The 13,402-nt window shown below is 43.2% G+C and overlaps 1 protein-coding gene across 5 annotated transcripts; it reads left to right on the forward strand.

Moving 5' to 3' along the window:
- Positions 1–559: 559 nt before the first annotated feature.
- On the forward strand, positions 560–12,129 carry esrp1 (epithelial splicing regulatory protein 1). Of its 5 annotated transcripts, none has more exons than XM_030102232.1 (16): positions 560–894; positions 1,278–1,442; positions 1,552–1,668; positions 2,066–2,177; positions 2,598–2,741; positions 3,215–3,269; positions 3,365–3,475; positions 3,621–3,753; positions 3,852–3,894; positions 4,532–4,851; positions 5,598–5,822; positions 5,930–6,182; positions 7,302–7,488; positions 8,537–8,678; positions 9,165–9,254; positions 10,791–12,129. In XM_030102232.1, exons 1-16 carry the CDS (start codon positions 763–765, stop codon positions 10,917–10,919), a joined length of 2,358 nt encoding a protein of 785 aa, XP_029958092.1. In that variant the 5' UTR covers positions 560–762; the 3' UTR covers positions 10,920–12,129. The 5 variants fall into 5 exon arrangements, with proteins under 5 accessions (XP_029958092.1, XP_029958093.1, XP_029958095.1 ...); XM_030102233.1 differs by having other exon boundaries at positions 5,930–6,170; positions 10,791–12,128; XM_030102235.1 differs by having other exon boundaries at positions 9,165–9,287; positions 10,791–10,927.
- Positions 12,130–13,402: the final 1,273 nt, after the last annotated feature.

A 13,402-nucleotide genomic window follows, 5' to 3' on the forward strand; every position in this document is an offset into this window, starting at 1 on the left:
CTAGAGTCAGTGTTGGTGCTAATAAATGTTTATTGTCTTATATTTACGTTGAAAGATAGATAGATCAGTAAAATAAATAAATAAATAAATAAATAAATAAATAAATAAGTAAATAAATAAATAAATAAATAAATAAATAAATAAATAAATATTTGTCCCCCAACACAGAAGAGTAACAAAATAAAAGAATGCCAACAAAAATAAAAATAATGTAAAACAAGTACAAAACAATAATAACATCAATAACACGGTAAAAATATGTCATCAGACATTAATAACATAACATTAAAGTCTGACCTTACTGCTCACAATTTAATTTAATTTCAAAACTGCTGGTAATTGTTATTTTTCTTGGGGATGCAGACACGCACCTCTACAACCTTTCTTATTAAACTAATTGGTGTTGTACAAGAAAAACAGACCATGTTTAATACTACTGATGGCTCGTGCTATGCCACGTCTTTGAACTACCTGAAAGAGGGAGGGGGCAGGTAGGTGTCACGTGGTCACACAGGTAGGTTCACTACAAAACTGGGGGCGTTCAGCCATTACTCCGCGATGGTGACTGCGGGAGGCTTCACGTAAAAAAAAAATCTCACCCGCGACGAAATTTGGATTTACGGAGCTTACCTTTTCGTTCAGGTGTCGTGGTAAAGGTGTTTATACCTGGCGCCTCCCCGCTCGCGTCTCCTGTCTCTCTCTCGCGCCCGGAGTTAGTGTAGTAGTGTAGTTTTGAGCGTGTTTTGAGCTGTTGGTGTTCAGATGACGGCGCAGGTAGATTACCTGGTGGTGCTTTTCACCGCCACATCTGGCGCGAGCGGAGAGCTGCTGGGGTCCGACGAAAAAGAGCTCGTGCAGTTGGTTTGGCAGCTCGTGGATGTAAAGAACAAACAGGTAAAGACAATATTGTTTACGTTTTTTTAAAAAAAATAGTTTTGTTTTGTTGCTTCCTTAAATTTAAACGTAGGGAAAGTAAAGAGAACACAAGATAACTGGACTAGACGATGAAAATGAAACTATTGCAAAATTAATAATGTAACGAACAAAGTGAGTTAACATAGCTTCTTTGTCTCTGTGCACACGTTTCCACAAATCCTACTTAGGTTAACAATTTCACAATACAGCTACAAAGAAAACACATTAACTGAATATTTAAACAGTCTCCTGCTTGTGTTCAATGTGTCTACGTATCTGTAACCATGCTATTCACATGTGTGCTTGGATGATGTTTCTATGCAAATAGTTTCAAGACTGACTAGTTTTCTTCTCTAAACCAGTTGGGCAAGGTGAATGAGCTCCTCATCAAGCCCGAACTTTCAGACTTGACAGAAGAAAAAGAGAAGGAGGTGGAGGATGTTGTGGAGGAGAGTGTGGAAGAGAACACTGCCTCTGGAGCAGACTGTGTCTCTACAGCCACAAGTCTTGAGACAGCTTTAAATCTGGTAACACATCTGCAGTCATTTTATGTCTATGTTTTTATGTATTTATGCACTTTTTCACCCATTTAAATATCAGTTTTGACAATCTTTAATATCGTTTTTTTTTTTACAGTTTCATTTACAAGTGACAAACGAGGTGAACAGCACGGGTGCAGGCACGTCATTGTGTTTGTGTACAGACGGGCAGCTTCACATCCGTCAAGTGATTCACCCCGAGGCCGCGAGCAAGGTGAGGGAGCTGGGAGAGGGAACACCTCGCAGCCAGGGCGGATGTTCGCTCACTCGCTGCAGGAACCACACCGACTACAACGAGATGTGTGGTGTCAACACTGCGTTCCCAGCTGAATTTAACATTGCAGTGAAAGTTGATCTACAGGAGCAAGGCGCTCATACAAACCTGTCTAATTACACACACCCATGCACATACTTGTGACCATCAAGGAGCTGTCGCACAATGAAGACAATGATACTTATGTGCCCTGAAACGGTATTAAAACAAAGTCACGAAGATGGCAGGGCTTGTTCTGCTGGCTTGAGCAAACATTATTGTGAGAGCTATAAAATTAACAGCTGCTGAGGAGCCACTTGTTCTCATCATTTCCTTTTTAATTTTCTTTCTTTTCTAGAACATACTGGTCCCAGACTGTTTCTACTCTTTCTTTGACCTCCGAAAGGAGTTCAAGAAGCACTTCCCCACATCTGACCTCAAGACTCTGAATGTATACACCATGGCAGAGTGTATCCTTTTTTACCATGTTGTGTGTTATATACAGTATCTTCAGGGTTGTTCATTGTTTTTTTTTCCTTATAATATCACTCTGGAATATGCACAAGACACGTATTAAATACTTATAAGCCGCGGGTTGTTGGCTGCAGGGCTAGAAGTTTTGAAATGCAAATAAGGAATCAATGGGAGCACCTTGCAAAGTCCTCCATGAAAGAGTGTGTGTTTAGCCAACAGTGCAAACCCCACACACCCTCTGCAACAGGGAAACTAATGTCTTCATGGCTCCTTCACCTTATTTTATGTTGTTTTCTTCCTCTACTCTCCATCGGAATTGTGTATTTTCATTGTATCTTTGACACACGTGTCCATAGATGAGTAATAACACTTTCTAACCTCATTGTTTACGTTTCTTAACTACCTCCATACCTCAGCCCTTAGTATACCCGTCGATGTGCCCACCATGTGGGATCCCTCAGCCACGCTGGATCCATCAGCCGCCATGCCTGCAGAAGTAGCCGTGCAGCAGGTGCAGCTTATGGGCAGTGTGGCCCTCGCACTGCTTTCTGAGCCATTTAGTGAGTATCATGCATGAAATTCATCAAAAAGCACTACTATCAGACATATAGGATTCTTGCTTTGTTCATTGGAATAGACAAAACATCGAATGGGGATCATTTTGAAGGTTCAAGCTGGAAGAAAATAAATAAATCACAACAGGATCTTAAAAGCAATAACCAAAGATACTTCTGTTTCCCAATTGGTGACTCCAAATTACACAGACATTGGTGTTGTTTTGTTTTGGATTTTGCCTCGTGGCATGACGTGACGACGTGTCCGAGGTGAACTCTAACTTTGCCCATAGTCAGCTGAGATTGGGGCCCCAGCACCCCTCAATCCTTGGTAGAGTCTAGTACATAAATGTTGTTTCCTGTGAGAAGAAATCCAGCTTAAAATTTATGGTTTTGATGACAAAGTTGGCCTTGCTGGCTGTGATTTCAAAGGGCTTTTGTGTAACCTGGAATACCTCTCGTTTCTCCCCCAATCACAGACCACAGTCTTTCTAATGCGGAAAGAGTTAATGAGAAGTTTGAGAGCGGCACATGGTGAGCAGTGTTTATAAACATTCCTTTTTTATTCTCTACCTCTCCCGCTGTGCCCGTTTTCCTAAGAGTGTTGGTTTGTGTTTGCGGCTCCGCAGCAGTAAGATGGAGAAGGTGTGCGACAACACGGTGATCAGAGCCAGAGGGTTGCCGTGGCAGTCGTCTGACCAGGACATCGCGCGATTCTTCAGAGGCCTCAACATCGCCAAGTATGTTGGTGACGCGCTAAAATCATGTCATTTCCTGGACGTTTCGGTGTTGATTTTCACGAGTCACCCTCATATGGGTCATGATATTTGGAAGCCGTTGTCTACCTGAGGAGGGCTTTAACACTTGTTGCATTGTGTTGTGTAGAGGAGGGGCTGCGCTCTGTCTTAATGCTCAGGGGAGGAGGAATGGAGAAGCTCTTGTTCGTTTTGTCAGTGAAGAACACCGAGACCTGGCGCTACAGAGACACAAGCACCATATGGGCAACAGATACATAGAGGTAACCTGTCGGACGCACCCAGTCAAGCCTTTTTTTCCCATCATTCACCCAAGCTGCGGCCATATTGACAGAAGCACCTTGTTTTCTTCTTATTATAGGTTTATAAAGCAACAGGAGAGGACTTCTTGAAGATAGCAGGAGGTGAGAAGCATTAGTCTACTGCATCAAATTCCATATATTGAAAAATTAGTTTTTTAAAACATTGTATTGTACATCGTGTTATTTGTTTTCCTGAATTAGGTTCTGATGGTTCTCCTCTGAGAAATTTCCTTTTATGAAAACACTTGAACACACTATGAAAATAAAATCGTTTGACTTCGTGCAATGCTTTGTTTTAATTTGCTGATATCAAAACAACTTTTAGCTCCGTAACAAACATGGCAAGTAGGTTTTCAGCTCACCTTTTGTGGAAAACGTTGATCTGCACTAAATGTTAATAAGTATGACACAGTGATGCCTATCATTTATATTTATTTATAGTAACATGGCTTTTTCATGAGTGCAGCAAGTTTGTCAACAAGACAGAAGTCATCACTGAATCACTTTATCTGCATATTTAGGATTTTACTCACATGATGACAGCCTGCGATGCCACAGAAATGACTCATTATCTATCATCACGGCATGAAAGCTTCAGTCATCAGTCTGAGCTTGATTTTCAAACATTACAGGAGAAAATAACACTGAAAACCATCAGGCCACTGCTTAAAGAAGCTTTATAAATATGTATATTTATGTACTTGAGGTTGAAATCCCTTATGTTCTGTGTGTTTGTCAGGTACCTCCAATGAGGTAGCGGTGTTCCTGTCCCGTGAGGACCAAATAATCGTGAGGATGCGGGGCCTCCCGTTCACCGCGACACACGAGCAGGTACTCGCCTTCTTCTCGCCGGAGGACGATCTGAAGGAGACGTGTCCCGTCAGCGGGGGAAAGGATGGCATCCTGTTTGTGCGCTACCCAGATGGACGTCCAACTGGTGATGCGTTTGTGCTATTCGCCTGTGAGGAACACGCTCATTGTGCTCTGAAGAAACACAAGGAGATCCTGGGGAAGAGATACATTGAGCTGTTTAAGAGCACGGCAGCGGAGGTGCAACAGGTACGTTGGGGTGTGTTCGCTCGGATGTGGGTGTGCTTCATGTAACAGTATGTACTTGAGCTAAATGCACAGATGTGTGAGCTGATTTTTAACTCTCATCTGTCTCTTTTTGTGAATTATGAGTGATTGTTTTGCCTTTTGAGGAAAAACAGGGCCTTTTGGACATTTGCATTTGTTTCCACACTCACAGCGGAGGGTGACAATGCGAGGGAGGGTTTTTATCTGCTCAGTTAATTGTTACATTTACTGAAGTAAGGCTTATGGATTGGGACCTTACTAACTATCTTTGCACAGTAGCAGTGTTTTTTTCTCTTTTGCTTTGTATCTCTGCTAAAGTCTTTCTGCTCTCTCGGCCTGTTGAGGTGTGAGCACGTTGGCTAATTTCCTTATCTTCCTGGACTGCTAGGTTTATAGCCCATATAGGTAGCTATGCAGGGACCTTTCCTTGCGCTTGTACGCATGAAAGAGCAGTTTTATTGGCCCTCTTCAGAAATGCAAACATGCTGGTGTCCTGTTGGCAACCAGCCAACTCCCGTCTGACATTGCAACACATTTTAACACAACGTGGACCTGCTATTATTGTAAACAGCGTGTCAGGACTGAGGTCTTTTTATGTAATCCGGACAACCGATGAGCTCATTTGTTGTAGACTATATAGAATTTGAGTTTATCAACTAGACTGCCTCCTTAATAATCACTGCTATAGGAAGAGCATGTAATAAGAACCTGTTGCCGCATGTTCGTAGGTGTTGAACCGCTACTCCTCAGCCCCCCTGATCCCTGTGGCCCCCGCTCCCCTGATGACGATGTTGCCCACAATGTCTCTCCTGCCCTCTCCTGGTGGGATACGAGACTGCCTCAGGCTGAGGGGGCTGCCTTACACGGCGAGCATAGAGGACATCCTCACCTTCCTGGGCGAGTTTACACACGACATCAGACCGCATGGTGTGCACATGGTCCTAAACCAGCAGGTACATGCAGCACCCACGCCGACACACCCATCGACTCAAATGCGTTCTGACTGAAATCTGCAGATGTTAGCAGAATGTTTTCTGACTCGTGGCCCCTGTCTTTCCAGGGCCGTCCATCTGGTGACTGCTTCATCCAGATGACTTCGGCAGAGCGAGCGCTCCAGGCCTCGCAGCGGCTGCACAAGCACATCATGAACAGCCAGCGCGGGGCCAATAGCCGCTACGTGGAGGTGTTTCCCTGCAGCGCCGAGGAGATGGGCCTCGTGCTGATGGGAGGCTCGCTTTCACACATGCACTCACACACACACACCAGGAGCAGGAGTGGGACGGGGCTCAGCCCGCCGCCATGTAAGTCCAGACGTAAGTGCTGCTGGGAGCTGGGGTTGCTTCGGGACTGCCGGGTAGGTGGGCTCCTGCCGTGCGGGCAGCGTTGCTGGGTTTTCTCCAATCTAGAACTGTGGGAGGATGGGGTTCATGTGGTTTAACCCAGGATTCAAAATGTGTGTGTGTGTGTGAGTTTGTTGGTTTAGTGTGAGTGTGGTACTCTTTTTTTGTAATTTAGTGGGATTAAATTGTCCAACTGCATGTTCTGAGAAACCTCACGCTTAGCCGTTCTTTTGATTTTCACCTGTGTTCGCCCACTCTGATTCGTTTCTTCAGTGGCATGTTCGTAACTCAACGTTAATTTTACTCCCCCACCACAATCTGATATGGTTGGAAATGTGTAAGCAAGAAGATGTAGAATCCAGCTTGTCTAAAAAAAAAAAAAAAGTAAAATTGCTTACAATTCTCTAATTTTATCAGATGTGCGGCTGTGTTTGTGGGAATTTAACCTCAGTGGTTCCAGTATATGTCTGATGTGGTTATCCAATCAGGACCTGCGAAAGGTGGGCAGAGCTGCACGCTGATATGTAGATGTGCTTTGTTCTGTGTGCCTGTGATCCTTCACTATATGTGCACCGATGCACTCTGGGAGACAAAATTGAAAATGGTTCTGTCCGCAAATTCCTTGACAGACATTTAAGTGCGAATGTTCACATGAGTGAAAAGGATACAGCACAGAGAATTACGGGGGGATTGTGGTGTGGTACTAAAATAATACTTTCTGTTTATGATTTAAGAATGCAAAGATGGCAAAATCTCTTTCACACAAAGTTGAAATTACTTACAGACATAAGAGAATGTACAGTGCCACAGTTGAGTGACATTTGAGCCAATCCAGAGCTTGTTTATAATGATTGCAACCCCAATGATACCGCTGAATAAGTAACTTTCATTTCTCATCATTTCACACTTTTGTCAAAAGCTGAGCAATGAAAATAGATGGCCATTATTTGCAAGTTTGCATGAGCAGCTTTCCTCAAAAAAAAAAAAAAAAACTATGGCCAGGCTTCAAAATCACCTGTGTACAGCTGCCTCTATTTGTCTTTAAAAAGCAAAAGAAAACAAAACATTATGTCCCCCTGTTTCTCTCTCCAGGTTTATCCCCTCCATCCTACTCCTTCGCCCCCGTTCCACCTGTCCTGCCTACAGAGGCTGCTGCTGCCCTTTACCCTCCCTTCGGGCAGGTTTTGCTGGCCCCTCGCCCTCTGCCACCAGGACATCACTACTACCCTGCCTCAGCTCAGTTATACATGAACATGAACTACACAGCCTACTACCCAAGGTACTATTTTATTAAATGACGTAGACTTATTACAATTCTTAAAAACAGTCACCTTAAGTTTAAACATTATCTGTTAAAACGTTTACTTTTTGTGTGTTATCTCTGAATGTAATTAAAAAGAAAGACTTACCAAGAAGGCCTGAGCACAACATGCTGTTCGATAGTGAAATAATGCTGCGCCACATGCAGCATTCAGTGGGCATAGAAACCTTTGTGAGGATTTAACTTTGTAAGAAGTATTTGAATTACATTTTTGATTCTTTCTCAACTTAAATATTACATTTAACATCGGACTGTGACTTCCTCGCTCTGAGCTGAAGCTGTTTTGGTTTTCCTCTGGGCTGTGTGCTGCTCAGCCAGTGAATCAGAAACCGAACAAGCCTTGTTTGATTTTCTGAGCGCTCTGTTTGCAGAGTAATCATTATTGTAACTTTGAATGGAAGAATGCAAGTGTGGTGATACGTCTCAAGAGATGTTTTACAAACAAGAAGTTGTAAGCACTTTTTTTCTATTTATGTTGAACCTTATAAAAGCGCAACTCTTTTAAATGTTGACCATCATCAAATAAAGCCAGAATTGTATAGCTAAATCCTATAAGAGATTGTAAAATCTGCTTTTAGTTCAGAAAAAGTGACAAATTAAAAAAATCTGTGCTGTGAATCACAAATAATGACAGTAAATTGATTATCTGTGCATTAGTTTTTTGTCTTCAAGCATCTGTCTTTATAGTTGTTTTAGTTTGATCCCACATGAAGTTGTTCAGAGAGAGGAAGACGTCTTATCCAGGGAGGCCAGCTCGGGGAAGGCCGAATAATAAGAGAAGCTTTGCTGTGTTATCAGAGAACTTGGTAAACATTAGGCGACCTTGGTTTCTTCCTCGTCGACCGTGTGTCATTGAGAAAGCAGGTCACATAAAGACAACACCCAAAGTTTCTCCTAGTTTCATGGATTCTCCAATCACTTTGACAAGAGGTTTATTGCTTTATAGATTCAGGATAACAGTCACTGTTTGCTTTCTCTCTCGTTCTCTCTTTTTAAATTTGTCCAGCCCACCTGGCTCACCCAACACCTTAGGTTTCTACCCTTCCCCCTCCTCTCTCTCCTCACCGGGAGGTTTGGTTCGCATGCCCAGCCTGACCTACAACAGCAACGGAGTGAAGGACATCATGAGCGCCATGCAGGGATACCAGGTAAGAGCACAGGCTGACTGATTTCACTCATTTTGTGAACCACTGTGCACCTTCTCGAGCTGAAATATGCCTCAGTATGATCCAGCGCTGTAATAGAGTCCCCTTTTATTATGGGTGTGTATTGTGAGGCATCTACTTTGTTTGCCCAAAGGCTATCAAACTAGTTTATCCTGTCTACTCTCCCTGTTCTGTCACACACGCTCCGCTGCCTGCTTCAACTTGAACTGAAGAAGTTCAAGTCTTTTTTTTTTTTTTAATCTGCAAGACAGTGAAGAGTTCTATGAATAAGATAAGTGATTAAAAAAAAAAAAAAGGCAGTTGTGTTCAATCTGGAGATCAGCTTGGAGCAAAAACACATTTTGGCCTCCACTTTAACGCCGGGGCTGGATTTCGAAGAGCCACTTGCCGTTTTAGGTCAGCGTCGATGCTTGCATGTGTCTGAGCCCCCCTCTCTTTCCTATTCCTCCCCACTTCCTCATGAAACAGTATGCTCCCGAGGATGCTCTCATGCACCCCCACGGGCCCGTGCACGCTCAAGACCAGGCCAGGACATTGCTAACACAGCCCAAAGAATGGGTGTGTATTTAAGGTGTCTGAGGCAGGTGGCAGGTAAGGATTGGATAAGGGCTGAGCGAAGGGGGCTCCTTCTAGACCTGTAGCTATGGCTTGCATTTTGACTGGTAATTTGGGGGGGGGGGGGAGTTGCAAAGTCTCAGCAAAATTTTCTGGATAGATTTGGGCTATTATTATTAATGCCTCACTGCAGCAACAGCTGTAAAAGGCTGATAACTGATTGGGATGAGTGATTAGAGGAGTTTTCCTGGGACTTCAGTGTGTCTGTGGTTTTGGTTTTTGTTGTCTTTGATGATGTTTGTTCTTATCAAATCCCGACCGCTAAGCCTCTGTTCTGAAGATGTCTTCACTGGGTACGCTGGCAGCAGAAGAGCCAATTGACCGTTCACTAAACCGCCCTTCTCCAAACGGCGTCAGTCCCTGTCCAGTAACTAACTGTTACTGCTTGATTTCATCTCTAAATTTGGATCATGTTTGATTTTTTTTCCTTTCAGTTAAAACAAAAACACAACAGTACGAGTCTAAAATGTCTTTATCAGCTCCAGTGTAAGCTGAAATGACCATGTTTATTAGGCTAATTCACCACTTTTCAGCCTTTGTTTTCCTGGAACCCCTCAAATTGCCTCTAGGAAAGACTGTCGTCTCCTTATCAGATCTCAGACTTGTTAAAACACTGCATTGAAGCCAAACACAAGCAGACACACTCATGCTCTAATGGGAGCTTTCAAAATAAAAGAATCCTGCTGTAGAGTTTAAATAGAAAGTATCTTATTTTCATCATGGTATTAGACATGCAAAATGTTTTTACCACTTCAGATCACGAGGTTGGGAACCACTGAACTAATGTTCCTATAATCTCCTGTAGTATCCTGGTGGCTCTATATTGTTGAGTGTTTACCATCTCGGAGCTTAAACAATACGGTCGGCTCCATTAATCCATGGAGGAGCTCAATACATGAACACACTAATCTTCAGTAAATAAATCGTCAGTCGAAGCCGACTGAACTGAATCACCATTGTTAGTGACTGAATCAGTGACTTTCAGAAGGTGTCCGCCGGCTGTGATTCACACTCTCACTTTCTCATTAATCGCTCATTAAAAGCCACAGAACAGTCTTAATGGGATTTCTCTGTCGCAGATAATAGGCTCCTGAGCTATTAGTCTCATCAACATTGTGTGTGTTTTGAACTGAACTGAGAGGATAATTGACAGACCGAGCTGAAATATGAAGCGTTCAACTATGGCTGGTAAAAAAAAGAACAACTCAATCATTGATCGTAATCTACGGAAGTCAGCGTAAAGATTCACACGTGGCGGGAACTGCAGAGGCGAGTTTAGACAACGGTCAATTGGATGTTGTTGTAGCTTTATAGCATAATAACAAGCGTAGCCTTCAGCCGGTTCAGAAGGTGATGGGTAACATCTGGTGCTGGTGCAAGGGCTCCTTATTCACTGATTGACTGATTTATGTCTTTGTCACTGTTGCACCCGGATAACACTGTTCCATGTGTGTGTCTCTCCTCTCTCCTTCCCTTCAGGGTCCAGCAGAGTCTCTCCTGAGCAGCAGTCTGATTGGTCAGTCCAGTGCAGGTGACACTCCCCTCATGTCCCTCCCAGCTCTCATGGCCAAGCCAGGGGGGCAGTACCTGGATCTGACCCTGCTGTAGGGTCACGCATATACAAAGGTCATGTGACATTTTGGTATATGTCAAAGACTTGTTAGATTTTTTTTTTTTTAGTCTTTTAGATGTTATTTATAACTTTAGGACAGAAATTATTGTATTTTATACCAAATTTGTTGTGGCGTTGGCCAAAAAAATAGCATTTTTGTCTTATATTGCACAATGTGTATTTTAAAAGCTTTATAGAGATTTTATAACCTGTTATAATATAATCATTATGATATATTTGATAGCCAAACTAGAGAAGAATGTCATAGAAACTGAGCTAAAACTTTTCCTTAAGCTTTTCTGTGAAGAGTGAACTTGTGTGTGTACGAATGTGAAAGTGATGAGAATGAGTATTATGCATGTCTGTGTCGACGGATTCTATCACATTTTACTTTTATATTCATTTGATACAGTACACAGTGATTGTATTGGAAGCTTTAGTGCATGAAGAAGTCAGTAGTAAAACTTTTAAGATGTTTACATAATGCCAAATATAAATGCACTGCTAATCAACAAATAAAAAAAAAAGATAATACTACTAATGAATATAACAGCAGTATATTTGAAAATGTTACACTGTGAGTTTGTCTGAGTCTGATTCTTGTATCAGGCTTCACTTACATAAATGTGACATCTCACGCTTGCCTCGCCCCGTGCTTTCCTCCTGGATGTGCCCCGTTGGGGTATGTCTCCACGTTGCAGTATGTCAGTTTCGTCTTGCCTTTTGTTTTGAACTCACCTGAACTGAGAGCAGCCCCAGTTCCCTGTAATTTAACCATATAGGTTTGCATTCTCAAGTCACAGGGTCTCAGCTTACCCAGTGAATCTCAGGACCCTGAAGTGGTTTGTGGCCAAGATGAATATATATATATTATTCAAGATTTATTCGTCCCTCATGCTTACCTCGTCCTCTTTTCATCAGTTACACTGATCATGAGTGTGAGATTGAACGATCTGCACGCAGTAGTTCTTTCAGACCTGCTTCTCTGTAGATCACCCAGAAATTTGAAAGAGGAAGGAAGGGACGACGGACGTGCGCGTCATTTGTCTCGTTCCACGAATTGACCACGTCTGCCATGAAAAGTTCCCGTTTGTGCTCCTTGTTTCTGTACACGTCTCCTGCAGCTGTGCTGAAACCACAATAAACATGAGACGGGACATTTGACGGCCCCCAGCTGTTTGAGTTGACTGTTTGTGTCCTGAGCGTTTCATTTCACTTTGCTGCGTGCACCTCGGGAGAGTTCTGAAGTGAAGGAGCGCAAACACGCAGGCGGAGCCGCCTGATGACAGAAAACGGCCCGAGGCAAAACTGTGGGAACTCCCTCTTAGTGTCCTCAGTGATTACCTGTGCGCCTCTCTCACACACACACACACACACACACACACTCATGGTGCGGCAAAGACGCCATTGTCACTCAGACACTGAACATATTATGAAGGGATGGACTTTTTGTTTCACAGGGTTTTAAAGGTAAAGAATGGAGAAGAGCAGGAAGTGGGAAGAGAGAGAGAGGGAAGGCAGACAAAACCCAAGTCGGACCCCTTCAGGGCAAATTTGAGGCATTGTGTGTAATCCAATCTTGTGCTCTCCACCCAACTTGATCCCTTTTAAACACACTCAGGAAAGCAGACAGGCAATTTCATTAGTAATGGTGCTACAGAGCTCAAATTATGTCCAATTAACTTCTTTACACAGAGAATCTTTAATCAGTCGTTAAAAGTTTGCATCTTTTTGTTGGCGAATTGCTAAATCTGCCATAAGTGCGGCTAATTTTTTGCAGAGTTCAGTGTTTTGTTGTTTGGAGTGACGGCAGCACAGTAGTGCAGTGGTAAGTGTTGCTGCAATGTAAGATTAATACATTATGTGGGAAGCAGAGCTGGAAAGGGTCATTAGTGAGTTTAAATTGCCAAAAATCATTCTGGAATCGACCCCAGGAGGGTTAGGATTTAGGGCTGTTTATATTTGTACACACAGTCATTATAGGAAGTTATTTGGGTAAAGGCTGAAATGTCTAAGACATGAGTAAATCCAGTCGACCTGAATCGAGTTGCGCTGAGACGCCTCCTCCCTGGACCAATGAGAACATGCACGGACTCCCACTTCAGATGCAAACATCGGCTTCACATTTGCCCTGCTCTGCTCTGAGGCTGAATTATCAAACGTTAAGTGAATCATGGAAGGACTGCTCAGAAGCGCAATTATCAGACTGACTCACTGAGCTGCGCCTGACGGCTGTAGAGTCAGATCAATGAGCGGCGTACTTTAAAACAACATTCCCTCTCAGGGAGGGTGAGAGCCGCACACAAACAGGCGAGCAGGGCGAGGCCCGTCCGCATTCCCATGTCAGAGCAGAGACCAAAGATGCTGCTTCAAGAGTTGTCAAACTGATGATGTGGCTTTTATTGAGATCCAGCCGAAGGCAGGATCAACTCGGTCGAGACAGGCAGTACAAAGGCAGATCCTCGGAGGTGGTAGTGAC

Source organism: Salarias fasciatus, chromosome 11 (genome assembly GCF_902148845.1).
Source record: "Salarias fasciatus chromosome 11, fSalaFa1.1, whole genome shotgun sequence".
Classification (NCBI taxonomy): Eukaryota; Metazoa; Chordata; class Actinopteri; order Blenniiformes; family Blenniidae; genus Salarias; species Salarias fasciatus.

What these genes read in the sequence shown, in the direction of transcription:
- esrp1 (XM_030102232.1), top strand. Translation starts at nt 763, where the DNA reads ATGACGGCGCAGGTAGATTACCTGGTGGTGCTTTTCACCGCCACATCT. An exon ending in TTGAGACAGCTTTAAATCTG is followed by an intron (nt 1,443 to 1,551) that starts GTAACACATCTG and finishes TTTTTTTTACAG; the next exon opens with TTTCATTTACAAGTGACAAA. An exon ending in CGGCAGCGGAGGTGCAACAG is followed by an intron (nt 4,852 to 5,597) that starts GTACGTTGGGGT and finishes GCATGTTCGTAG; the next exon opens with GTGTTGAACCGCTACTCCTC.